The sequence below is a fragment of the Eulemur rufifrons genome, chromosome 24, assembly GCF_041146395.1.
Source record: "Eulemur rufifrons isolate Redbay chromosome 24, OSU_ERuf_1, whole genome shotgun sequence".
NCBI classification, from domain to species: domain Eukaryota; kingdom Metazoa; phylum Chordata; class Mammalia; order Primates; family Lemuridae; genus Eulemur; species Eulemur rufifrons.
The window spans coordinates 9,063,188-9,090,535 of NC_091006.1; the positions used below are offsets into that span (position 1 = coordinate 9,063,188).

At 48.0% G+C, this 27,348-nt stretch overlaps 2 protein-coding genes across 3 annotated transcripts; one reads left to right on the top strand and one right to left on the bottom strand.

The window, feature by feature from the left end:
* Positions 1–1,847: 1,847 nt before the first annotated feature.
* On the bottom strand, positions 1,848–18,205 carry ETHE1 (ETHE1 persulfide dioxygenase). 2 transcript variants are annotated; one of them, XM_069457259.1, is made up of 7 exons: positions 18,097–18,205; positions 17,541–17,685; positions 17,224–17,351; positions 4,933–5,062; positions 2,714–2,803; positions 2,222–2,338; positions 1,848–2,023 (listed from the first exon to the last, which is right to left on the bottom strand). In XM_069457259.1, the coding sequence occupies exons 1-7, from the start codon at positions 18,172–18,174 to the stop codon at positions 1,971–1,973; spliced, it is 741 nt and encodes a 246-aa protein (XP_069313360.1). In that variant the 5' UTR covers positions 18,175–18,205; the 3' UTR covers positions 1,848–1,970. The 2 variants fall into 2 exon arrangements, with proteins under 2 accessions (XP_069313360.1, XP_069313359.1); XM_069457258.1 differs by having other exon boundaries at positions 17,224–17,372.
* A 4,632-nt stretch (positions 18,206–22,837) lies between these two features.
* On the top strand, positions 22,838–25,097 carry ZNF575 (zinc finger protein 575). Its single transcript, XM_069457257.1, has 3 exons — positions 22,838–22,945; positions 23,442–23,546; positions 24,051–25,097. The coding sequence occupies exons 2-3, from the start codon at positions 23,459–23,461 to the stop codon at positions 24,707–24,709; spliced, it is 747 nt and encodes a 248-aa protein (XP_069313358.1). The 5' UTR covers positions 22,838–22,945; positions 23,442–23,458; the 3' UTR covers positions 24,710–25,097.
* The last annotated feature ends 2,251 nt before the right edge of the window (positions 25,098–27,348 follow it).

Below are 27,348 nucleotides of genomic sequence, written 5' to 3' on the forward strand. Positions count from 1 at the left end.
GCGCTCCGGGGGCGGGGCCTGGCGGCGCGGGGCGGGGCCTGGCGGCGCGGGGCGGGGCCTGGCGGCGCGGGGCGGGGCCTAGGAGCCCGAGACCGCGCCGATCTGCTCCGGAGAGTGCAGCGCCCCCCACAAGGCGGGGCCTAAGAGTTCAAAGGATGGAACTGAGCATTACGGGGCGTGGCCCGAAGTTTCCAGGGGCGGGGTATGAAGTTGGGGCTGGAGTTGATGAGTCCTAGGGCGACACGCCCCCGGAGGCGGGACCGGAATTTGAGTCCCCGGGTCCAGCATGCCCCCTACTGGCGTCTCCGACCCCGCCTCTCTCCCATGTCCAGGTGTCAGGCCTTGTACCCCCTCAGCAGCCCGCCACGATCTCTTGGGCTACCTCAGAGCGACCCCATCTTCTCCTTCCAGGACTCAGGAGTCCGACTCCCGCCCCCTCCTTCCCGGAGCCCCGTAGTCTTGGTCCTGACCCCACTGTGTAGGGGAGCGGCGCCCATGCCACCTCCCCCAGGGATCCAGGAGTGGGGGCTCCCAGTCTCCCCTCTCTGAACAAGCCAGGAGCCTGAGCCCTTGAGATTCCCGAACTCCAGCCCTCCTCCCCGCAGCCTCGGACCCCTCACCAGCTCCGGCGCGCTCCGCTCTGGGCTCCGGGCACTGCCGCTTCTGCCTACAAGACAGGTGGCGGGGGAGGAGAGTGCAGAGAGGCCGCCCCGTCCCCCTCCCCAGCAGCCCGGAAGTGGAGGGGGGGACAACAGGTCCAACAGCTCCCGAGGGAGGAGGGAGCGACCAGCTTGCCCCGCCCGCAGCCTAGGCATCCGGCCATCCCGGCCCCACCGGCCCCACCCTTGGGGAGCCCAGCATCGCGACCTCCCACTCTGCCTCCAGCACCCCCACACTTGTCCCCTGGAGGGCTGGAGGGCCAGGTGTCTTGGCCACCGCTGTATACATGCCTCCCTAATGCCCAGACCCTGGGAGTCCTGAAAGGACGACAGGAATGGAAATGGGGACCTCTCTCTCATGAACCCTTTAGAAGGGCCCCAACCGGTTTGGGGAGCTGGACAAGGGGAGGGGGTACCCTGAGCTGAGTCAGAGATCCGCCCAAAAACAGAGGGAATGTGCCCCCCCCCCCCACTTTGCTATGACGTGAAGGGCAGAGGTTAAAAGGTTTCAGCCAGACCTTTTCCTCTCTGGGCAAAAACAGGAAAATAACTGGTGTATGAAAAGGGATTATTAGATGTCAAGAGTTATGCCAAATACTTTATACGTGTATTAATTTAGTGTCATCTTCACAGCAGCCCAGAAAGGACTCACTAGCTCCATTTTATACTTGGAGAAATAGGCCGAGGGGGATAAATGTACCCAAGGTCTACCCATGTTGTAAACGTTAACACATCAAAAAGCCACGTTCTTAACCATTATGTATACTGTCACTCCAAGTCAGGAAGTGGCCGATCATTCCAAATGATAGTAACAAGGATAGTGAACGCTGCTAGCGCAGTGGTCAGATCATCACAACACCCTATTATTATTATTTCCATGTACAGATAAGAAAACCCAGGCCTAGATAAGTGAAGTACCTGACCCTGGGGCTCACAGAGGGAAGTGGCCCAAAAGCAAGACCGTGTTCTAACGCAGGGCCGTGAGAGGACCAGCCCCAGATACCTGTTTGCTTTCATCCTTGTGAGTTAGAAATCTCCTTCCAGACTCCCTCGACCTTCACCTTGCCCTGCTCCACTGGCCTCTCCAGGGGACCAGAACTAACCCCAAGCCTCTCAGCCCAGAAACCCAACTGATTCCCCCAGAAAACAGTCAGAAGTCAGATTTATGGCAAAAAAAAAAAAGTTTTATTTCAGAAGCTCCAGGGGCTGGTTTGGGGTGGGGGCGAGAGAGGAGAGGCAGGATGGTGACACCTCTCCCGTCACCCCACCTAGTGCATTCTTAATGGATATGAGCACCTGGCAGAGATAAGGTCAGGAAGGAGGGGTCTGGACCCCACAGCGCATGTTGGCTGGAACGGCAATGTCTGAAAGGAAGAAACCAAGGTTAAAACCAAGGGGCCAAGGCAGACCCCCAGGCCCCACTGGGACCCAGAAATTCTAGGAGCTCTTCATCTTTGGGGAACTAGAGTTCTAGCCTTGAGCCAACTCCCTCCTTCAAACCCAGGGGTCCAGCCCCAGCCCCTCCTCCCTCAGACCCAGGGGTCCAGGCCCCAGCTGCTCACCTATCTGCAAAGGTTTGGGCAAGTTCAGGTTGTCCATGACTTTGACAAACTCCTCGCAGCTGAGGGTGAGCCGAGGGTTCAGAGTCCGCTCCTCCTCCACAGTGGACACTGTGAGCCCTAGTGGCCAAGGGAGGGGAAGGAAAGTCAATGGTGCAGCACCTCAGGCCTCTCAGAACAGCATTTCCCAGGAGGCCTTGGGGTGTCTCTCTGGCCTGGGACCAACAGGCTCTTCAGAGAAAGTTCCTGAGATTGCCTTCCCTCCTCGATGGGCACTATGGGAAATGTAGTTTCCCACAGTTCCCTAAGCTCTACAGGAAGTCCCAGGAAAACCTGTGCCCTGAAGAATTCTAACAGTCCTATAGTATCTACATCCACACACAGCACACTCAAGCATTTAATCCTTTTGGCCAGAGGAATTTCTGGGAATTGTGGTCTCCGCGCCACCCTGTCAAAAGTAACGTAAGCCGCACACCTCCTCCAGGAAGCCCTCACCATGGTAATCATGAGCAGGGTAGATCAGACAGTCGCCTGGAAGTGTGAAGATCTTTTCGTGGACCGAGTGGTACAAGGTCTTAGCACAGCCTGGGGAAGAAAGGCCAGAGGTCAGTGGATCAACAGGACAGGAGAAGACCCTCGCTCCTTCCCTCAAGAAAAAAGTGGGAGCCAGATACAGTGGCTCACGCCTGTAATCCCAGCATTTGGGAGGCTGAGGCAGGAGCATCACTTGAGCCCAGGAGTTCACCACCAGCCTGGGCAACATAACAAGACCCTGTCTCTACAAAAAGATTTTAAAATTAGCCCGGCACGGTGGTGTGCACCTGTATTCCCAGCTACTCAGAAGGGTGAGGAGGGAGGATCACTTGAGCCCAGGAGTTGAAGGTTACAGTGAGCTATGTTCGTGCCACCACACTGCAGCCTGGGTGACAGAATGAGACCCTGTCTCTAAAAAACAAAAGAAAGAAAGAAAGAAAGAAAGAAAAGAAAAGGGTGGGAGGTTAAAATCACCATAGGTAAACCCTCTCCCTCATTCCCTCAGGTCCTGCTGATACCCCTTTGTCCAGGTAGAGAAGGGAAGGGACATTCCAGGCAGGTGGAACAGCAAACACAGGGAATGGAGGGACGGTGAGAAATTCAGCATGGCTATAAATAAGGTTAGGATGGGACCCTAGAGCACCAAGGCGTAGTGCCCTCACCCTGGGGATGCCAAGAAAGGCATCTAGGCAAGGAAGGTGGACCAGAAGGTAAGAAACCAAAGACACAAGCCAAGGAGGAGAGTGGGGCCATAGTTCCAACAGGAAGCTCTGAGTGCTAAGTTGGGTCGGGGCAAACCTCTCTTTCGCCTTTCATTCCAGCCTAATTCATCAATGTCATGACTGTGTTGGGAATGGATAAATGCGAGACTGGAAGCCTCAGAGGGAAAAAGACAGAGACTGAGAGGCAGAGATAAGGGAGAGGGAAGAGGGAGCAAGAGGCCTGGGCCCCTGGCTTCCCGCAGCCATCTCATCTCACTTCTCCTGGCAAAGCAGCTAAATCCTCCGAACCTAGTGTCAACCCCACATTCACACACATGCTCAAAGGGCTGCCAAACCCTGAAATTCTGAAACTAAACTCTCTTTCCATAGGGAAATCCCTACATCTCACTGCCCCTAGCAGCTGAACCCCAAATGTATCACTGCTCCCTAGCAATTAAACCACTGACGCTAACAACTCAGCAGCTAAATCCCTGAATCTGGCCAGGCACGGTGGCTCATGCCCGTAATCCCAGCACTTTGGGAGGCTGAGGCAGGAGGATCCCTGGAGCCCAGGAGTTCGAGGCTGCAGTGAGCTGTGATCACGGCACTGTATTCCAGCCTGGGTGACGGAGTATGACCCTGTCTCTTAAAAAAAAAATCCTTGAATCTAACTGCCCCAGAGCATAGACTCTTGAATAGCACTCTATCCCTACCCTACACAGACCTCCAGCAGCTAAATCCCTTATGGTGGTTTAAAAATATGTCTACACATTCTTTGATAACACTTCTCGTTGAAATAATTCCCCCTACCCTGATTTCATGATCTGGACTAAGTGGCTTACATCTAATAGTAAATAGGATGTTACAGAAAAGACAGAGTGTAACTTCTGAGTCTAGGCCATAAAAAAAAAAACTGGGGCATCTGTCTGTCTGTCTGTCTCTGATCATCCCCTCTGTGAGAATCCAGCTGTCATGTCCTGAAGACACTCAAGCAGCCCTGTGGAGAGCTCCAGGTGGTGAGTCAGTGAAGCCTCCTGCGAACAACCATCAGTAACTTGCCAGCCATGTGCGTGAGCCGCTTTGGAAGTGGATCCTCCAGCCCCAGTCGAGCCTTCTGATGACTGCAGCCCTCTCACTAAGGTCTGACCACAACCTCTTGAGAGACCCTGAGCCAGAACCACCCAGCTACACTGATCCCAGATTCCTCACTCTCAGAAACTGGGAGATAATAATGCTAATCATTGTTTTAAGCCACTAGGCTTTGGGGCTATTTGTTACACAGCAGTAGATAACTAATACTCCCCTGAATCTACCTGTCCCCCAACAGCTAAACCCCTGAATCTAACTCTTCCAATCTAACTCTGGCAACTAAACTCCTTGAATCTAATACTGACCCCTCCCATTCCTGTCACCCATACTGAAAACCCTGACACACATATAACTGCATGAAGATCTTGGGCCGAATAAGAAGCTGGTCACCTTGCTGGAAGTCTGTCCGCCCGCACCCTCGGATCAGCAGGGCATCTCCAGTGAAGGCCATGCTGTGGTCATTCAGGACAAAGGTGACACAGCCCGGGGTATGGCCAGGGCTGGCCCGGGTTTCCAAGGCCTAGCAGGGATGGAGGAATACAGAGACAGTCACCAACATTTCTTCAAGATGAAACTGGCCCCAGAAGCCCTCCCCTACCCTAGGGTCATATATAGATAAACTTTTTGTAAAAAATTAAGTTAGAGTCCCAGGCTCAAACCTTATACCAGAGCAAACTCCAAATGGATTAAAGACTTAAATACAAGAAAATAAAACCATAAAACTGTGACAACAACAATAAAAATACAAATTAATATCTGATCTCTGGCTAGGAAGGGACATTCAAATGGGATCCCTAACGTCATAAATCATTACGGAAAAGATCGATGGTTTGGCTTTAAATCAATTTGAAGTTTCTGAATGGCAACAACATAAAATTTAAAGGGAACCAATATTCTGGAAATATATATTTGTAACACATATATACCACACAGTCGTCAATATACTTAATATACAATATACTTAATATACTTACTGCATATCAGTAAGAAAAAGAAAAGCACACTATTACAAAAATGTGATACTAAACAGTCATTAAAAGTAATATTGTTTAAATAAAACTTGATGCTTTATACAAATATATAGTGACCCAAAAAGATGTTTAATATCCATTAAGTGCAAAAAACGTGTTGCAAAGCAATGTGTATGGTGTGATCTTTTTAAAAGGTTTATTTATTAACTCTAAATATATATTTTTTTCTTTAGGCTTTTCTTATATTATCCTTTTATTTTTTACTGTGAATATGTAATTTTATACTTAAAAATAAAACACAGGCCAGTGCAGTGGCTCACACCTGTAATCCTAACACTTTGGGAGGCTGAGGCGAGAGGATTGCTTGAGGACAGGAGTTCAAGACCAGCTTGAGCAACACCAAGACCCTGTCTCTACAAACTATAGAAAAATTAGCTGGGTGTCATGGCGCACACCTATAGTCCCAGCTACTCGGGAGGCTGAGGCAGGAGGATTGCTTGAGCCCAGGAGTTTGAGGTTGCTGTGAGCTAGGCTGATGCCACGGCACTCTAACCCAGGCAACAGAGCGAGACCCTGTCTTGAAAATAAATAAATTAATTAAATAAAACACAAAATCCAGGATAAACTAGAGATCTTTTTTTCCCCAAGCTTTTTCCTTTTCCTTTTTTTTTTTTTTTTTAAGAGCAGCTCAGTGATTTCGGGGGTTGGCTGAAGCCATACAGAGAACGTAAGGGAAGAGTACAAAATGGCACTTAGCACCAACGCCAGTACTTGTCTCATTATGGTTATAACTAAGGATATTAATTTAATTTTTGTATTATTTGCTTTTCTTTAGAACATACATCAAAGCCATTAACTTGAACGTGAGGCATAGACACAATACATACAGAACTCTATACAAAATGCTTTTCATAAGTAACATTACATTTTAAAATACTGGAAACTGAGTATCTGCGCTGATTTGTATTTTGCCTTAATGGAACGAGAACATTCAACTGGGGAGGGTTATACTGATAATAAAGCTCTTAAAATTCAAAATGTCTTCCAAACTAAAGATCTAAGCATCAAAAAACCATAAAAATTCTATAACAAAATATGGAAAGAGAAATATATGTAATATATATGTAAAATGCATGTATAATCTTGAAGTGGGAAAGGTTTCTCCAAGTATGATAGGAAATTCAGAGGTCATAAGGAAAAACAGTGACAGATGTGACCACATACTTTAACTTCATTATTAAAAAAAAAAAATCTGGCCGGGCGCGGTGGCTCACGCCTGTAATCCTAGCACTCTGGGAGGCCGAGGCGGGTGGATCGCTCAAGGTCAGGAGTTCGAGACCAGCCTGAGCAATGAGCGAGACCTTGTCTCTACTAAAAATAGAAAGAAATTATCTGGCCAACTAAAATATATATAGAAAAAAAAAATAGCCGGGCATGGTGGCGCATGCCTGTAGTCCCAGCTACTCGGGAGGCTGAGGCAGTAGGATTGCTTAAGCCCAGGCGTTTGAGGTTGCTGTGAGCTAGGCTGACGCCATGGCACTCACTCTAGCCCGGGCAACAAAGCGACACTCTGTCTCAAAAAAAATAAATAAATAAATAAATAAATAAAAAAAATAAAAAATCTGAGTTAAAAGACAAAAAAACCCAGAGACAGCCAGGCACGGTGGTGTGTGCCTTCAGTTTCAGCTACTAGAGAGGCTGAGGTGGGAAGATGGCTTGAGCCCAGGAGTTTGAGTACAGGCTGGGCAACATAGTGAGACCTGTCTCTAATAAAAAAAAAATTATAAAGTGTAAACCATAATATACAAAGCTCCTAAGCATTGATAACTCCCAAAAGGAAAGTGGGCAAAAGAAAAGAACAGGCAATTCATGGAAAAAGAAAAAAATAATCAAAAACGACCTGAAAGGATGTTCAACCTCCCTCAAAAGGAAAGGAGGGACAGATTTAAATTTTGAAAGTCCTTGTTTTTGCCTATGAGTTGGGCAACTGTCAGAGTTGCCAAGGGTATTTGAGGCAAGCCCTTTTATTTCCTGGGGTGTGGGTACAACTCAGTGGAGTCATTTTGAAGGCAACTTTGCTGATATATCACCACCACGAATGTGCACACTTGATGACCTCTCAAAGCCACTTCTAAGACTCTGCCATTAAGAACCCCTGCCACACAGGGAGTCCTTGCTATCTAAATCCCCACTCTCAGCTCCAGGGAAGCAAGAGTTGTCAGAAAAAATTATTACCCTGACGATCTGATAACCACTAAGATTAGTGTCCTCTCACACATCCCTCCTCCTCTCTCAATAGAGGCCTTTCCCACCAATTAGCATCTTTGTCCGGGCCAGTCATCCGCTGATTATTCAAGGACACCAAATGCAGACCCTGTCACTCACCTCCCCCCACCCAGTATACATTCCTTCCTTGCTTCCTCCCTCACAGATCTACAATTTAGTTCTGGGAATCCACGTGCCAGCCAAGCACTTCCCCAGCCTCCTGCAGCTTGGGTAGCCTCTGATGCAGTTCTCTGGTCGCCAAGATCTCAGTGAGTCTCCTTAGGATTTCTGGGAAAGCTTTTCCCTTCCTGCTAAAAGGAATGGGCCCCACCCTCTTTCCCTTCCTTTGGCTCTGAACACAAGGTGTGATGGCTGAAGGTGCAGCAGCCACCTTGCAACCATGAAGAAAAAACCAGGAGACCCCCAAATCAAAGGCAGTAACTACCTTCTTCCAGATTTCCTGTTATTGGAGAGAATTATACTCCTATTTATTTAAGTCACCATGTGGGTTTTTCAGTGCTTGGTGTGTTTGAGGAACAGCAGGAGTGGGAATGAAGTGAGCAAGAGTGGGTGGCAGCATATGATAGAAAGATAATGATAGGCTCAGATCCAGCAAAGTGAGAATGGAGCCATGGGAGGAATTGAGCCAAGATGTGACCAGATCACTGATTCACCTGATTTAAGATGAAGATGACATTGTATTATAGTGGTCAGGAGTGGGGTGGGGGAATGGTCTCTTTAATAGAGTTCTGGGTCAACTGGATATCTATTTGGAAAGAAAAAAACCACGTTCTCTTGATCCCTACCTCACACCATACACAAAAATAAATTCTCAATATACTACAGATTTAAATATAAAAAACAAAACAACAAAGCTTCTAGAGAAAAACAGAACAGCATTGTGACTTAAAGTAGGCAAAGATTTTGTTTGAACAAAAAGTGTTAATGCTAAGGGCCAGAATGGATACACTGAACTATACTAAAATTAAAAACTCCTGTTCATTAAAATATACCACTAAAACAGTGAAAAGGTAAACTGTAGAGGGGAAGAAGGTATTTACAAACATATACAATGGTCCCCTTTATCTGCAGGAGATATGTTCCAAGACTGCCAGTGGATGCCTGAAACCTCAGATGGTACCAAACCCTACATTGCTGTGCTTCTTTGATCTGATAACTGAGAAGGCTACTAAGTGATTAGCAGGCACATAACATACTTGTACACAGTGTGGATATGCTGGACAAAGCGATGAGTCACATCCTGGGTGGGATGGAGCAGGATGGTGCCAAGATTTCATCATGCTGCTCAGAATGGTATGCAATTTAAAACTTATGAATTGTTTATTTCTGGAATTTTCCATTGGCTCTTTTCAGGCTATGGCTGATTGTAGGTGACTGAAACTACAGAAAGTGAAACCATGGATAAAGGGGATTATTTATCCAACAAAGTCCTTGGATCTAGAATATATAAAGATCATCTACAAATCAGGAATATAGACTACCTAATGGAAAAATTAGTAAAGACTTGAAAAACGACCTCACAGAAGAGGACATCCAAATGGAACAAACACACGAAAAGGTGCTCAACTTCATCTGTCATCAGGGAAATAAAAGTAAAACCACAGTAGAACACCACTACACAAGACCGGAATGGCTGGAATGAAAAAGACAGACGTAGAGCGACTGAAGCCCTCATACACGCTGGTGGGAGAGTACGTACACAGCTACTGTGAAGTTTCTGCTAAAGCTAAATCTACACATACCCTGTGGCTCACCTCTCGGTACACAGATGGTCCTCCCGACTTACGATGGCTCAGCTTACCATTTTTCAATTTTAGAATGGTATACGCTTTCAGTAGCAACCACACTCCAAGTGTCCATACACCCATTCTGTTTTTCACTTTCAATCAATTACATGAGATATTCAACACCTTATTATAAAATAGGCTTTGTTTTAGATAATTTTACCCAACTGAAGGCTAATGTGAGTTTCCATGTACCATGGGTTTATCAGGACATAGCCCCATCATAAGTCCATTCTTTATACCCAACAGAAATGCATTCAGGCTGGGTGCGGTGGTTCGCGCCTATAATCCTAGCACTCTGGGAGGCTGAGGCAAGGAGGATCCCTTGAGCTCAGGAGTTACTAAAAATAGACAAAATTAGCCGGGCATGGTGGCATGGGCCTGTAGTTCCAGCTACTCAGGAGGCTGAGGCAGGAAGATCACTTGAGCCCAAGAGCTGACGCCACTGCACTTTCACCTGGGCAACAGAGACTCTGTCATGCACTAGAATGTTCCAAGCAGTACTATTTGTAATAGCCAAAAACTGGGAACTACCTTCATGCCCATCAACAGTAGAATGGATAAATAAACTGGGGTGCATTTATTAATGCATAGTCAAAAATGATAGAGAATGAGAATGAACAGACCACACATACACAGGACAGCATGGGCGACGCTCAGAGCACGAGCAAAAGTGGAGCAGGCACAAAGAGTGGAATGGAGTGCAGTCAAGTGGAAGGGAGTAGACTGGAGTGGAATGGAAGAAGTGGAATGAAATCCGGTGGAATGCAACGTCTCAGAGTGCCTGCTACACAGTAAGGGTAAGTGTTGTTTCATGAAGCTGAGGTTTCAGTTCTGAATCTAGATGTGAAATATTTATCTGGTGGAGAGGGCACACGGACTAGCAGGCTCTAACTGTCAGTGGATTTTAAAGAAAAGACAAGCGATGATGAGGATACAGACTGAGGCGGGAGCTGTGGGCAGGAAGTGCAGGGGGTGGCGGGGAGTGGGGAGCTGCCAAGGGAAGCACCAGGGAGACCATGCTCTGTCCCAGGCTCTGGATCCACTTACGAGAAGCCCCCTCCTGGCATCAGCCTTAGAGGCCAATGGGCCTCCTCCTCTCTCTCCCTGAAATATCTCACCTGGTTGCTAATTTCCCCAAACAGAATAAACCCAAAGAAATCCTCGAGAAGACACATTGTTATTAAACTTCTGAAAACTAAAGACAAAGAAAAAAAACTTGAAACTAGGTCAGATGCAGGGTAGCAGATTTAGAGTTAACAATTACTTCACAAGTGGTTCTTCCTACCAATGTTGTGCTGGTTTCATAAAAGGAATTTGGAAGATTTTCTTCTTTCTCCACGCACTGATATGCTTTAAATAGCACTGGAGTTATTGTTTCCACAAAGATCTTGGTGGGTTCACTATGGGTCTGGTGATATCTTTTTTTTTCCCCTTCTTTTACATCTTTAATAAAGTACTCCTAGGAAACCACCACCACGATCAAGATAACAAACATTTCTGTTACCTCCAAAAGTTTCCTTGTGCCTCTTTGCAATCCATCCTTCTTCCACCCTTGTCCCCAGACAACCCCTGACCTGCTTTCTGTTATTATAGATTAGCTTGCATGTTCTAGAATTTCATGTAAATGGAATCAGTTAAAAGAAAAAAAAAGAAAAAGAAAAAGCAGTCTCTGGAGCCAGATGGCATGGGTTCTAATCTTGGCTCTGGTATTATTAACTGTGTGACTTTGGACAAGTTATTTCACCCTCCAGGCCTGTCTGCTCATTTGTACAATGGGGAGAATAACTGAATCCACCTTGTAGGGCTGTTATAAATATTAGATTATTTCGTGTATGTAAAGCACTCAGAAAAACGCCCAGCACACGAGTGCTACATAATAAAATAATAAAAATAATAATGTTTTAAAATTTGAAAATCACTGATCTAGTGGAATCACAAGGCCTCCTGGGTTCAAATCCTGGTTCAGCCACCTCCTTACTGGGTGATTTTTGGGCAAGTCACTTTCCTTCTCTGTCCCTCCTTACCTGTGAAATGGGAAAATAACTCTGATCTCACTATGTGGTTATGAAGGTTCGATGAGATCTACTTGTCAGAAAAGACACAGTGGAGGCCCGAGGGCCAGATTCAGCCCACAGAATTGTTTTGTTTGGACAGCTCAGTCGTTATTAGAAGCCTGAATTTGTTGTCTACCCTTAAGAAGTGAGAGATTTCTCAAAAATGTTTATTTTCAGCTTTTATTAAGAAAAAAAAGAAAAGAAAAAGAAGGCTTGGCAATGGACAGACTACACTCCTAAACACAAAGAATCTACTAGAATTATGCGGTGGGCGTCCCCCACATATAGGGACATGTACCTGAAAATGTGCCAGACCCCACCACTCCCTGCTGCCTGGTGCCAATGTCAGCTGCTGTCTCTTACTTTGCTTGTGCACTTGGTTCTCCTAGAATCCAGTTAGCGTTAGAAAAGAAGGCAAACATTTCCATCAAAAGAGAGTCTCATGAAAGCGACATGTTTCAACAACAAAAAAAGGGAAGGGGAGAACCTATTTCTCTGGGGAAATAAACCCCAATAGTGTCAAGAGCGAATGTTTTTGCCTGGAACTGACCACGTGCCAGGTACGCTCTAAACACCTTCCATGGCTTCACTCATGTAATCCTCACAACACTCAAGAGGCACCAGTATTGTACCCATTTTCCAGATAAAGAAACTGAGACTGGAGAGGCGGAAATACTTGCTCCAGGTCATACAGCAGGAAGTGGCAGAACACTCTGTTCACTGGCACAGCCTCTGTGGGCATTTGAGTTTGTGAACTTTGTATATCAGGTCTGAATTAATAGTTGTTATTATCTTTCTGTATTATCAGTAAGGAAAGGATATATGGTCAGAAAGGGAGCTCTGGCCTTCCTTAGACTTTGAGGAGGAAAGATGCACATTCGTTTGGGGGCAGGCGAGAGGGGCACCTCTCAGAGAAGAAACCCAGGCATCAATCCCACCGCAAGACCATCTGTTTTAAACATCCCCGCTGTCATGTGGGGAGCTAAAGAATTTGGTGGTTAAGAGCAAGGCACATGAAGCCAGCCTGCCTGAGTTCAAATCCTGGTTCCTTCACTTCCAAGCTGGGAGAACCCCGCATGTGCTTGGCCTTCAAAATAGGAGGAGGGAGAGGGTGATATTTGATTCTGAAAATCCTTCAAGATAAACGTTGAGTAAATTCACTCACAGAGTTTAGCACAGTGCCTGGTGAGAAGTAAACACTCAATGTGTGTTACCTATTACTGAATTATTATTGCTAACTAATACAAAAATATCCACAATCTACTTCAGTCTATAGGAAAGAGAAGTTTTAGAAGAACAAGTTAAATGACACCCCGCAAAGAAATACTCAGATACATCCAGAATGTGGGATATTTTACAAGACAACAGGCTAGGAAGCTTCAAAAGCCAATGTCATGGGACAAAAAGGGAATGAAACTGTTCTAGACCAAAAGAGAGTTAAAAATATAATTAATTTAAAATGAAATAGGCCGGGCGCGGTGGCTCACGCCTGTAATCCTAGCACTCTGGGAGGCCGAGGTGGGCGGATCGTTTGAGCTCAGGAGTTCGAGACCAGCCTGAGCAAGAGCGAGACCCCATCTCTACTAAAAAATAGAAAGAAATTATATGGACAGCTAAAAATATATATAGAAAAAATTAGCCGGGCATGGTGGTGCATGCCTGTAGTCCCAGCTACTCGGGAGGCTGAGACAGGAGGATTGCTTGAGCCCAGGAGTTTGAGGTTGCTGTGAGCTAGGCTGACGCCACGGCACTCACTCTAGCCTGGGCAACAGAGGGAGACTCTGTCTCAAAAAAAAAAAAAAAAAAAAAAAAATAAAATGAAATAAAAAATGAAGGCCGGGCATGGTGGCTCAAACCTGTAATACTAGCATTCTGGGAGGCCGAGGCAGTTGGATTGTTTGAGCTCAGGAGTTCGAGACCAGCCTGAGCAAGAGTGAGACCCCGTCTAAAAATAGAAAGAAATTATATGGACAACCAAAAATATATACAGAAAAAATTAGCCGGGCATGGTGGTGCATGCCTGTAGTCCCAGCTACTCGAGAGGCTGAGGCAGGAGGATGGCTTGAGCCCAGGAGTTTGAGGTTGCTGTGAGCTAGGCTGACGCCTTGGCACTCTAGCCTGGGCAACAGAGTAAGACTCTGTCTCAAAAATAAATAAATAAATGAATAAAAAAGAAAGAAAGAAAAGAAAAAGGAAATAATACACACACACACACACACACACACACGCACAATTAAATAAATGTAACAACCAAATGCCATCCACACATGAACCCCAGTTGGATCGTGGTTCCTAAAATCAGCTGTAAAAATTATTTCTGGAGCAACTGGAGGAATTTTAATGAGGCTGTATATTTAATGATGATACAAAGTTACTGTACATTTATTTAGAGGTGACAAAGAGTTTGTAAAAAAGTGGTTCTCAAAGTGTAGTACGGGGAACCCTGAGGGGCTGCCAGATCCAAACTATTCTCCTAACAGACTTTAAAAAGCCTCTTGCTCCTTTTCACTCCTATTCTCCTACAAGCAGTCGGTGGAGTTTTCCAGAAGTGCCAGGACCTGTGATAAATGTCATTGCTCTGATGGCTGATAGAATGTGTGTTTTGTGCATTCTTGTGTTTTGTGCTGGCATTTCAATTTACTATAGATTTGAAAAAAGGCGAAATAAAAAGTTGTGGGCTGGCCGGGTGCGGTGGCTCACGCCTGTAATCCTAGCACTCTGGGAGGCCGAGGTGGGAGGATCGTTTGAGCTCAGGAGTTTGAGACCAGCCTGAGCAAGAGCAAGACCCCATCTCTACTAAAAATAGAAAGAAATTATCTGGCCAACTAAAATATATATAGAAAAAATTAGCCGGGCATGGTGGCGCATGCCTGTAGTCCCAGCTACTCGGGAGGCTGAGGCAGGAGGATTGCTTGAGCCCAGGAGTTTGAGGTTGCTGTGAGCTAGGCTGACGCCACGGCACTCACTCTAGCCCGGAGAACAAAGCAAGACTCTGTCTCAAAAAAAAAAAAAAAAAGAAAAAAGAAAAAGTTGTGGGTAAGGAGCACCTAACATCTCCACCTAATGCAGCCTCAACTGTCCCAAAACTTGAGGGATCTCCCCAGCTGCAGAATATTCCAACTGGGCCCTGCCTACATGGCAGCAGCTCTGCCTAACCCCACATTCTTTCAACAAATTCATTCTTCCCTTCCACGATGCATCAAGTAAGAGATACATCTCCACAGCTATTCTTTCAACTGTTTCCAGCTGCTGCTAAATCTGAAACTACCCCCATCAGCTAAACTCAACACAGGCCGTGCAAACATTCAGCTCGCTGGCCTTGCAGTTCTCACGGCCTACACTGCCCCCTGGTGGCCAGAAGGCTCTCAGCTTTTTTCCCATTTGGTGCCCAAGATTTTTCTTTCCTTCCATTATTCAAAAAAACAGTGGTCCCCTCCTTAAAAATGTATCCTTATCCGGAGGATACATTTTTAAGACTCCCAGCAGGTGCCTAAAACCCCAGTTAGTACCAAACCCTATATTTACTATTTTTTTCCTATACATACCTATGATAAAGTTTAATTTATAGACTAGCCACAGTAAGATTAACAACTAATAATAAAACAGAACAATTGTAACAATATGTCAGCATCACTACTCTTGCGCTTTGGGGAAATTATTACGTAAAATAAGGGTTACTTGAACATGCACTGTGACACTGGATAGTCGATCTGGTAACCAAGACGGCTACTAAATGACTAATGGCTGGGGAGCGTAGACAGCGCGGATGCCCTGGACAAAGGGATGATTCACTTTCTGGGCAGGCCAAGGCAGGACTCCAGAGAGTTCATCACGCTACTCAGAACAGCACGCAGTTTAAACTTATGAACTGTTTACTTCTGGAATTTTCTATTTAATATTTTCAGACCTAGTTGACTAAGGGTAACTAAGACTGAGGAAAGGGAAACCGCAGATAAGCGGGGATTGCTGTAAACAATCCACCGTTCCTATGCCCTCTAACCTCAAACCCAAAATGTCATTTTCCTTTATAGCTAAAAACTCTGAACCGCCATCACCTAAACCATCTTCCTTTATTTTGTGAACAAAAACAAAATTAAAATTATTTGTTCTGTTTAGGGGACAGTGAACCGATATTTGCAACTTGGAGATACATCAAAAAAATAAGATAGACAGAGGTGTATACTATAAAATTTTTTTTTTTTTTTTTGAGACAGAGTCTCGCTCTGTTGCCCGGGCTAGAGTGAGTGCCGTGGCGTCAGCCTAGCTCACAGCAACCTCAAACTCCTGGGCTCAAACAATCTTCCTGCCTCAGCTTCCCAAGTAGCTAAGGACTACAAGCACATGCCACTATGCCCAATTAATTTTAGTTTTTGTACAACTAGGGTCTAACTATGTTGTCCAGGCTGGCCTTGAACTCCTGGTCTCAAACGATCCTCCCGTCTTGGCCTCCCAGAGTGCTGGGATTATAGGCATGAGCCACCACACCCAGCCTAATTGTACACTTTAAATGGGTAAATTGTATGGTATGTGGATTATATCAATATATCTATTAAAGGGGAAAAAAAAAACCCCTGAAGATAAATCTACCACAGCTAAACCCTACAACATTCATTCATTGAAAAATCACTCTCAAATCCAAGAAATGCTTGTTAGCACCTATTATGTACACTGTACATAAATGTACAATGCCTGTTTTACCTGCTTCCAGAAAAAGGCTTAAAATAAAGACTCTATAGCCACTGTAGCTAAGCCCTGTCATCCACATTTCCACTGAATGCTCTGACTCAAACTGTCCCTATTTAGCAAAACGCTCTAATCTGGAGGCCTCACCTGGTATTTTGTCCCCAAAGTCAGCCAAACTCTATATCTTTAGCAACTCTGATCAGAAAAAAAGCCCCACCAGCTTTTTCCCTCCCTCTGTGGGCAACTCCCCTGACCTTCCACCATATTGCCCCTGCCCCTGTAGGGTCAAAATTCTGGCCGGAAACCAGCCCCGGGGTAAAGAGAAGGAGGCAGGAACCTTTGGCCATTCCTCTGTGGGGAAACCACAGGGCTGGGACTCCTGCGCAAGATTTAAGGAGGCGCTCACTTGCAGGTACTGCTGCTGCATTTACATGTCCCTAAGTATTAGTGCCTCCTTAAATCTTGCACTCTAGCGGCCCCACTCACCACACCCACGCCATAGTCTTATTCTTGCGCAACAGGATGCCCCTTCCTCAAACCGTGGTTCTCAGAGGACAGGACTGGGTCTCTTTCTCAGGCTTAGCCCCAGAATTCCAGCCCTCAATCAACTTTTATGGAGATGCCAGGCCAAGGGAGCTCCCCTAAAGCCTTACGAATTGCCATAAATGCTGTTGACTTAAGGGGTTCTGCCAGAGACACACCTCCCAGAACCTCTTGTCCCAGTGCTCCACCTGAGTTTATGGTGCCCTCCTCCCAGAACATGAGCTCAGGGGTCAGGAACCCAGGGCCTGAGGTCCCTCCTCCCCCCAGGAGTCAGGATCCCGGGCCCCTGGTCCTCTTTTCCATTAAGTTCAAGGAGTCCAGGCCACCACCCTCTCGGGGACCCAGCATCCAACTCACGAAGCGTCCGAAGCGGATGGAGTCTCCATCCTCAATGTGCAAATCAGCCTGGGCCCCACTAAGGCGGGAGATGACAGACTGGCAGCCGGGGAGTAGGGAACGGAGCAGCCCTGAGCCAGTAATGTGGTCTGCGTGGCAGTGCGTGTTCACTGGGGGAGAGAGGAGGGACAGGTCCAGCAGGGTGTGGAGAGCATCCGGGATTCCCATCCCCAGGCCCCTTCTCCCTCAGACCCAGGAGTCCAGGCCCCCAGCTTCCCCACTGCACTTACTCTGCAGCCTGCCTCCCTCAGACCCAAGACTTTGGTCCCCGGACTGACCAGCATACAGCAGCCGCAGCCCCAGCTCCTTGACTAGCTGGGCGTCCCGGGGCGCTGTCTCCAGGACCGGGTCGATCAGAATGGCCTCTCCGGACTCCCTGTCACCCAGCAGGTAAGTGTAGGTGCAGCTTTTGGGCTCAAACATCTGGAAGGGGATGGGGCACAGGTGAGAGCGCAGAACCAGATTCCGACGAACTGGGCACCCAGGAGTCCAGGCCTTGACCCAGTCCTCTTCCTAAGATCCAGAAGGAGTCAGGAATCGAGAGCCCCATCACCTTCCTCTTTCAGAACCAGGAGTTCCAACTTTCTAACACCCCCAAATCAGGGTCCTCTGTACATTCTTTCGTAAAGGACCCAGGAGTCCGGCCCCAAGGCCAGGGTCCCTCAGACAACTCACGGTTAAAGGACCGAGGAGTCCAGCCCCAGGCTCCCATCCCCATTCCGCAAGAGCCAGGCGTGTGGCACCCACATCTCGCCCCGTTAAAGGACTTAAGAGTTCCGTCCCTCCGGCAGTCTAGGGCTTAGTAATCCCCGCCCGGGTCCTGCCACCTCGCACCTGCCGCAGGATGGGCGCTCCAGATCTGGTGCTCTGGCTCAGCTGCCGCGAGACCACCCTCAGCGCAGACCCAGCCATCGCGCCCTCCGCCGGGCGCGCACTGAGCGGCCGCGGGGCCCCAGCGAAGCCTGGTACTCCAGGCCTGACCCGGGGGAGGCGGGCAGGGGCGGGGCCTGCCTTAAAGGGGCCGCGGGCGCCAGGCGGGGCGCTGCGGAGCCGGGTAGGGGAAGTAGGGGCGGGTTGGGAGGAATGGCTCGAGGCGGGAGACCGAGGAAGACAGCGTGCGACGCGGGGACGCTCTGACCCGGAGAAACGGAGAACCCGGAGACACTCAAAGAGCGAGGGAAAGACGCTCAGAGACACGGTTACTCCTGTGGAAACAGAGACAGAGAGAAACAGAAACCCAACAAGAGACCCCGGTACACTCACTGCCATGGGGCCATTTTCTTTGGTGGTTGGATAGTCATTGTTCGAAAGAAAAAGAAGTTTGGTTCTAGGTCACTGGTGTCTTGGGGAACTGTTGGGTGGGTGCCTGGTTACCAGAAGGATACTCGAACCCAATAAAGTTCATCCAAAAATTGCCTAAGCATTTTATCAGGAATGTTTCTCTCTTCCCAGGAAGAAATCTTTTTTAAAAATAAAAGTTTTGCATTATATCTTGCAAAATCAGGTTGAGAATCATCTGTATTATGTTTGGGGTCGTCTGTCTTATGTTGGGCTGTGAACCTCTAAAAACAATTATTCATTTACACCAAGGACCTAGAGCTAAGAAACTGTGTTGTCTAAAGTCATGGACTGTGTTTCCTAGTTCTTCCCAGAGTCTGGAAAAGCTGGGCTGAGAGGGCAAAAATAAATTCATACATACATACATACGTAAAGTCATAGGCTGTCCGAAAATTTGCTCTTTGGAATCCTATCAGTAGTGAGACTAGGACATCCCACTCTGTGGCTTTGTCCCTTAAAGGCACACCCTCGGGGGTTTTTGTAGGCCCAGCTGTGAAATGTCCTAAGAGTTAGAAACCTCAGCTTCACCTTCTCAGTTGTAGGTGACCTTGGGCTGAAAACTTAAATTCTTCTGGGTTTCAATTTTCTCATCTGCAAAATGAAGTTGAAAATAGTTCTTCCCTCCCTCGTGAAAGTCCAATAAGTGCACACGTAGAGTTTGGGAGAGCTCCTGCCACAGACTAGTCTCTCAGTGGGAGTTGGCTGTGATTATTTCATCACTATCCTGGACTTGTTTTCCGCCCTTGCCACCTCCACCCAATTTATTGCTGAGACCTATTGAGTTAACTTCTGCCCCAGTCAAGAGATAGCAAAGTGTAAATGCAAATTGTCTGAACTCCAAGGCCTGGCTGAGGGATTCAAATCCTGGCTCTGCTACTTCCTGGCTGGGGCCTGGCTATATGGCCTTGGGGGGCAGGTGACCTTCCCCTTTATGTCTCATTTTTCTGTTCTGTACAAGGATAATAATAGCACCTCCTTTTAAAAAGTTGCTGTGGGGGATTAAACAAATTAATGCATATACAGACAGTTTCTGGCATATAGCAAATGCTCAATAAATGCTAGCAATTGATATTGGAATGAATATATAAACAGTGGCCTCATTGGTCTTCTGGCTCCTACTCTGACTGCTTTTACAGTTCATTTTCCATGCGGCAACCAGAGTGAGCCCTTTAAAATGTCAATAAAAAAGAGACTGAGGAGTCACAGCAAACAAATGCAATGTGTGGAGCTTGTTTAGATCCTGATTCAAACAAACTAAATGCAATAAAAAGATATTTATGGGATATGATATTTGACATTTAACTTCAGAATCATTTGGGAGGAGTGGGTGGGGCTAAACGAAACAACACTAGCCATGAGTGGACAATTGTTGATACTGGTCGATTCTATTACCCATGCAGAGAACAATTTTATTATTCTACCTCTCTGTATGTTTGAAATAAAATAAAACACTCTGCTTGGAAAAGGGGGGAAATGATACTGATGGAACAGTTGGGGAAATTTGAACACTGATGGGGTATGTGATAACATGAAGAAATGATTATAAATTTTTAATGGTGTGAAAATGGTATTGTGGCTATGGGTTTTTTTTGTTGTTGTTGTCATTGTTGTTGTTTTTTTGTTTTAAAGAGGGAGGGTCTTTATCTTTTAGAGACACAGACTGAAGTGTTTCTGGATGGAAGTCTGGGATTTGCTTCAAAATAATCCAAGGGGCTCAAAAAGGGGTACTTGGGGGATAATAAAACAAGACTGGCCAGGCTGAACCTGGGTGATGGGTTTACAGAGTTAGTTATACTCCCCCTTCCCTCTCCTTTCTGTATGTTTGAAATTTTCCATAATTTAAAAATATAGTTTAAAAAAAAGTATATGAAACCTAAACTAGTTCATGTTACTCCTGCATTTAAAACCTTCCCCTGGTTTCTCATTCAGCTTAGGCCCCTCCCCAAGTTCCTTGATCTCAAGTTCTACATTCTTTTTTTTTTTTTTTTTTTTTTGAGACAGAGTCTCACTCTGTTGCCCAGGCTAGAGTGAGTGCCGTGGCGTCAGCCTAGCTCACAGCAACCTCAAATTCCTGAGCTCAAGCGATCCTCCTGTCTCAGCCTCCCGAGTAGCTGGGACTACAGGCATGCACCACCATGCCCGGCTAATTTTTTTTTTTTTCTATATATATTTTTAGCTGTCCATATAATTTCTTTCTATTTTTAGTAGAGATGGGGTCTCGCTCTTGCTCAGGCTGGTCTCGAACTCCTGAGCTCAAACGATCCGCCCACCTCGGCCTCCCAGAGTGCTAGGATTACAGGCGTGAGCCACCGCGCCCGGCCTCAAGTTCTACGTTCTTCTCTCCATTGTTCTATCTTCCCATTGCGGAGGGCTTCTGGCTGTTAATTCTTTCAAATATTGATTCCACACAGATTTGTTGAACACCTACTATGTGCTAACCCCTGTCCTGGATGCTGGAGACAGAGAGATGAACAAGATAGATAAGGTGTCCATCTTAACAGAGCATGCATTCTAGAAGACAGGTATATAGTGTTAAGTGCATACAAGGGGGAAGAGACACAGAGGAATGGAGATGTCTGCTGTGCTAATATTTGAACTGAGACCTGAGGGGGAAATCAGGTGAGAAAAGAGGTGGAAGAAGGGCTTTGGGAAATAGAGGGAACAGCTAGTGCAAAGGTCCTGAGGTAGATGGCATGTACAAGAACTGTAAGGAAGGCCAGAGTCTGGAGCATGGTATGACATAGCAGGAGAGATCCCCTGGACACAGCATGGTCTTGCCCACTTTGAGGTCTGTGCACTTGTTCCCAGAACAACCTTGACCCCACTGGGCCTAGTTTAATGCACAATATAAACAAAAAGTATATTGATAACATTTATTGAGCACTCTAGGGACTTTCTATTCTAAACATTTTACATTGATTACCGTATTTAATCCTAACAACTCCATTTTATAGATGAAGAAACAGAAGCACAGAAAAATGAAATGACTTGCCCAAGGTCACACAACTAGACAGGGGCAGAGCCAAAATTCCAAACCAGCTACCCAGGCAATCTGGCTCCAGAGTCCACAGCTCCTAGGGATCGCCAGACCTTGTAGGTTATTACACCGGAGACCTATCCAAGCGGAGGACTTTTATGGGCACTTCACGGTCATTCTGGCACTGGGCAGGAAAGTGCAGTCACTGCCTGGGAAGAATGCCAAGCTGCATGCCATCCCGGGCCTGGCACAAGGAGATGGCTCTGGGCACCTCAGGACCGCCTGGATTCCCAAGAGGGAGGTAGAGGGCAGGTGGCTGAGAATCTTGAATCACTCAATGGCAAAGTGTGCCCGGCGTTAAGCAAATAACGTGCCTTTTACTGGGCACCAGCTCGCCCTGAGCTCAGAGTCCCGCCCCCGCCCTCTCTCGAAGAAATGGCCAGAGGTTTTGCAAACGCCTCGAGGGGTGGAATGGGCAGCGCGCTCTGAAAACTGCTTCCGGAGGTGGAACTCAGACTCCCAGGGGAATTCTCAAAAATAAGAGGGATATAAAAAAAGGATGCATGTGCTGGGAGCTGTCTCACTGATCTCCGAACGCAGTTTGTCCATGTTAATCTTGCACGTGCTTGACACCAGTCAGCCACCATAGGCCCCGAAACCAACTGTACACTTTGCTGTGGTCCTTCGGCTGGTAGCTTCGCGCTCGCTCATCAACTTGCCTGCCTGGCGCACCCAGCGCCTCCTTCGTTTCCATTTTCCCCTTCCGCAGCCCTGGCTCGCCTCAACTGAGCATGCGTACTGACGCCCCCTCCGGCCCGGCGTGGGAGGAAGGGGTGGAAATGAGGCTGGGCGGACCAGCTCGCGCGCGCTTCTTGCCCTCCCCTCCCCTCCTCCGCCGCCGGGCGCGCGCTGGGCGGTGCAGCTCTGCCGGGTCCGAGGACAGCTCAGCGGCGGCGGTAGCGGTGGCCGCGGCTGCGACAGCGGCGGGAGGGGTCCGGAGCCCCGCCCCCGGGGAGGAGCCGTCCTGCAGGTGAGGGGCAGGGGTTCGGGCGCGGACTGGATTGGGAGCTGCATGCCAGGATCTCCTGGAGGGGGATCGTTTAAGGTCTGCACGGCTAGGTTGGGGAGGGACTGTGCATTGGTGCCCGAATGCCATGACTCCGTGGGGTGCATTGAGTCGCGGACTCTTGGGGAAAAATCCATTAGGGGGTCTCTGGATCACAACACACGGCACGTTCTTTCCATGTCTTCCTCCAGGTCTCCTCCCTGTGCTCCACAGCCCCAACTCCACGCCGGGATAAAATTTAGTGGCGAGAAGGACGCAGTTGACGCGACGTTAATGGACTGAGACTAAAGCCAAAAACCCGGGTAAAGCTACCTCTTCGACGTGAAATCCCGCCCTCTGTGCTCACGGGCCCCTCCCCTGGGACAGTGGCAAAAACGCGCCCACTCCGCTTGAAGGCCCCGCCCCTGGGTCTGAGTTGCGGAGCAACCGACTTTTGTTCTATTTGCATAGCTCCTCCCACTCTATCTTAGGTACCGCGGCCGGGAGGGTCAGGTGGGGAAGGCCCCGCCCACTCCGGAGATAAGTGCCGCCCGCTGCGCGCTCTGGACGGCTGCTGGGTTTGAGTTGTAGCGGCCCCGCCTACTCTGCTCAAAGGCTCCAACCCTAGGTTTAGATTTGCATGGCCCTGCCCAGCGTGTTGGGCTCCTCCTTCCTGCTCCGCCTGCTCTCGCCTTAGGATCCCAGACGTACATGGATCCCGCTCCTAAACAGACTGACCCCTGATTTCAGGCCCTGCATCCCTATCCCCACCAGCTTGGTAATAACCGGCGTCATGCCCGCCCCATTCCCTGCCCCTAGGTTCCTGTGCCAGCAAGATGCTGGAGAGGGGCGCGGAGTCCGCGGCCAGGACCACCGATCCTACTTCCACTGGCAAGGAACCGGTGACCAAAGGAGGAGGTGAGAGTGGCGCCGCCTGTGAGTAGGGAGCATTCTCTAGAAATAGGGGCTAAGAGAATCACACTTTGGGGGAATCTCAGGGTGAAAGTTTGAGGGCCCTGGGTGATGACCATTTGGGATACCCAAATACAATGTTCTGGGGAATCCTCCCATTTGGCTTTGGGGGACCCTCAGGGATCATTTGCTGGGGTTCAAGAAATTACAGAAGAGACAGGGGGATAACGTGGGATTTCAAGGTGATCACTGGGAATATGCTAGAAACAGATACCTTAGCTTTGAAGAAGCCTTAGTCGCTTTGGGGATCCAGGAAGGTAACCCTTTGGAGCCTCTCAGGATGATACGTGGGGGGAGGCGGAGCAGAAACATGCCATTTGGGGAATCTCAGTATGACACTTGAGGTGCCCAGATACACTTTGAGGGGCCCAATGAATATCAAGATGGTGGCAAAGCCTGGCCTAGGCCCGGGGCGTTGGCTGCTTCCTGGAGCCCACCAGCCCTCCTGTCCCCCAGTTCCCCACCAGGGCCCACCGCAGAAGCCCAGCCAGTCGGCTCCAGGGCCCATCGCGTCAGGGGGCGCGCCTTCCCGGCCCCGCCGGCGGCCTCCGCCCCAGCGCCCGCACCGCTGCCCCGACTGTGACAAGGCCTTCTCGTACCCGTCCAAGCTGGCCACGCACCGGCTAGCACACGGCGGCGCCCGACCCCACCCGTGCCCCGACTGCCCCAAGGCCTTCTCCTACCCCTCCAAGCTGGCAGCCCACCGCCTCACGCACAGCGGCGCCCGCCCGCACCCATGCCCACACTGCCCGAAGGCCTTTGGCCACCGCTCCAAGCTGGCGGCTCACCTCTGGACCCACGCGCCCACCCGCCCCTACCCGTGCCCCGACTGCCCGAAGTCCTTCTGCTACCCTTCCAAGCTGGCGGCCCACCGCCACACGCACCACGCCACGGACGCCCGCCCCTACCCTTGCCCGCACTGCCCCAAGGCTTTCTCATTTCCCTCCAAGCTGGCTGCCCATCGCCTCTGTCATGACCCCCCCACAGCTCCGGGCAGCCAGGCCACAGCCCGGCACCAATGCTCCAGCTGCGGCCAGGCCTTTGGCCAGAGACGCCTCCTGCTCCTGCATCAACGCAGCCACCACAAGGCGGAGGGCCAGGGGGAGAGAGAGTGAGCTGTCGCGTTGGCTAACTAGCACCCTCTGTCGCCAGCCTTGGTCAATAACGAGATGGGATTTCTAAGCCCGGCTACATGAGCTTGCCTGTACCAGACAGCTGGCAAGGAGAAACCGGCCATTTATACTGGGCTTAAATTTAGAAGACCGAGGAACTCTTTGCTCACCTGCTTTAGGGAGGGGAAGGTGTCAACCACAGAGTTTTAGCACTGGATCCCAAATGATGGCTCTGGAGCTGTGGTTTGACAGCGCTAGCTCTGGTTCTCCCCAACCACTTATATGACAAAGGTCTGCTACCATCCTGGGTTGGTGAGGATTGTGGGCAAACAGTCCCTCTCCTTACTGTTGTCGAAAGTTTAAATTGGTGTCTCCACTTTGGCCATATGACTTCATCTAAAAAGTTTAAATATACACATGCTTGTTTCAACCATTCCACTTGTAGGAATTTATTCTATAAACTCATACACCTTTATGAAAAGGCATAAGGGTAAGGATGTTCACCGCAGTGTGATGGTTGTGGCCAAAGATTGGAAACAACTGAAGTGTCCATTAATAGGGAACTAATTCATGAATTATAATATAGCCATGGAATGGAGTATGTAGCTGTAGGAAAAAAGCATTGTTTATGTACTGATGTGGAAAGATTCCCAAGATACACTAGGTGATAAAAGCAAGAACAAAGGGTATATATACCACTGGCAGTATAAAAACATTTAAAGGCCCAAGCTTCAGAGCCATTCCTGACCCACTTGTTATGAGTGCCAGGGCGTTGGCCAAGCTTTGTCACTTCTCCGGACTCAGATGCCTTAGCTATAAAATGGGGGTGTTATAAGGCATTTGTAAGGGGGCAAAAGCATTACCTTGGGCAGCTAGTTCCCCTTTGGGCGCCTGTTTCTCCCACTATAAACTAAGGATGAATGAGCAAACATTGGACTGCTCTTTGTTCCACAGATATGTACTAAGCACCTACTGTGTGCTGGGCCCTGCATGAAATGTTAGTGGCACATCAATGAAGAGAGACCTGGTATAGTGAAGAAAGTGTACACTTAAAAAAAAAAAAAAAAAAAAAGCAGCAGCAGCCAAGTGCCAAGTCCATTTAGAATAACAAGTAGGGGAGGCTCTCTCCCCCACAGACACAAGAATTAATACAAAGCTGTAATAGTGAAGTTTGTGGTGTTGGCCTGGGAACAGGCCAATGGAAGAGAACTGAGAGCTCAGAAACAGACCTGTACTTATACTGACATATGACATATGACAAACTCTGTTTATAGATCAGGGGATGGCAAACTTTTTCTGTAAAGGGCCAAATAGTAGACAGTCCCCAACTTACAATGGTTTGACTTACAATTTTTCAGCTTCATGATGGGTTTATCAGGATGTAACCCCATTGTAAGTCAAGGGGCATGAGTGTATGTTTTTAGGTTTTGCAGGCTGTACAGTGTCTGCCGTAATTACTCAGCTCTGCCTCTGTAGCAGAAAAGCAGCCACACACATTACAATACTTAAATGAGTGTGGCTATGTTCCAATAAAACTTTATTTACAGAAACTGTAGGTGGGCTGAATTTTGCCTATGGGCTAATAGTTTTGTAGACCCTTGATGTGGATGAGTGGGGAACAGACAGACTAATTGATAAATGGGGCTGAGAGACTTGGAAAAGAAAATAAATTGAATCCCATGGTGGACAGAATAATAGTCCCCCATAGATGGTCACATTCTAATCCCCAGAACCTGTATGTTAGTTTACATGTGGCAGAAGGGACTTTGCAGATGTGATTAAGGATCTTGTCTTGAGATGGGGAGATTATCCTGATTACTCAGGTAGGCCCAATGTAATCACAAGGGTCCTTATAGGGGAAAGAGGGAAGCAGAGAAATCAGAGGAGATGTGATGGTGAAAGCCTAGATTCGAGTGATGTAAGGCCCCATGTCGAGGAATTTGAGCAGCCTCTAGAAGCTAGAAAAGGCAAGGAAATGGATTCTTCTTTAAAGCCTCCAGAAGGACTGCAGCCCTACAGACACCTTGATTTTAGCCCACTGAGGCTGATTTTGGACTACTGACCTCCAGAACTATAATAAAATAAATTTGTGTTCATAAAAGCCATTAAGCTTATGGTGATTTGTTATAGCAGCAATAGGAAACTAATACAGATCCCTACCTCACACCACACATAAAAAATAAATTTTTGGTGATTTAAGATCTAAATTTGAAGAGCAGCCAGGCACAGTGGCTCATGCCTATAATTCCAATACTTCGGGAGGCCAAGACAGGAGGATCATTTGAGCACAGGAGGTCAAGGCTGCAGTGAGCTATGACTGCACCACTGCATTCTAGCCTGGGCAACAGAGCAAGACCCCATCTCAGCCGAGCGCGGTGGCTCATGCCTGTAATCCTAGCACTCTGGGAGGCCGAGGTGGGTAGATCGTTTGAGCTCAGGAGTTCCAGACCAGCCTGAGCAAGAGCGAGACCCCATGTCTACTAAAAATAGAAAGAAATTATATGGACAACTAAAAATATATATAGAAAACATTAGCCAGGCATGGTAGCGCATGCCTGTAGTCCCAGCTACTCGGGAGGCTGAGGCAGGAGGATTGCTTGAGCCCAGGAGTTTGAGGTTGCTGTGAGCTAGGCTGATGCCAC

Coding starts and splice junctions, on each gene's coding strand:
- ETHE1 (XM_069457258.1), bottom strand. CDS start 18,174: ATGGCTGGGTCTGCGCTGAGGGTGGTCTCGCGGCAGCTGAGCCAGAGC. Junction 17,686..18,096: donor GAGCGCCCATCCTGCGGCAG/GTGCGAGGTGGC, acceptor ATCCCCTTCCAG/ATGTTTGAGCCCAAAAGCTG. Junction 17,373..17,540: donor GCTGCGGCTGCTGTATGCTG/GTCAGTCCGGGG, acceptor TCTCTCCCCCAG/TGAACACGCACTGCCACGCA.
- ZNF575 (XM_069457257.1), top strand. CDS start 23,459: ATGCTGGAGAGGGGCGCGGAGTCCGCGGCCAGGACCACCGATCCTACT. Junction 23,547..24,050: donor GACCAAAGGAGGAGGTGAGA/GTGGCGCCGCCT, acceptor CCTGTCCCCCAG/TTCCCCACCAGGGCCCACCG.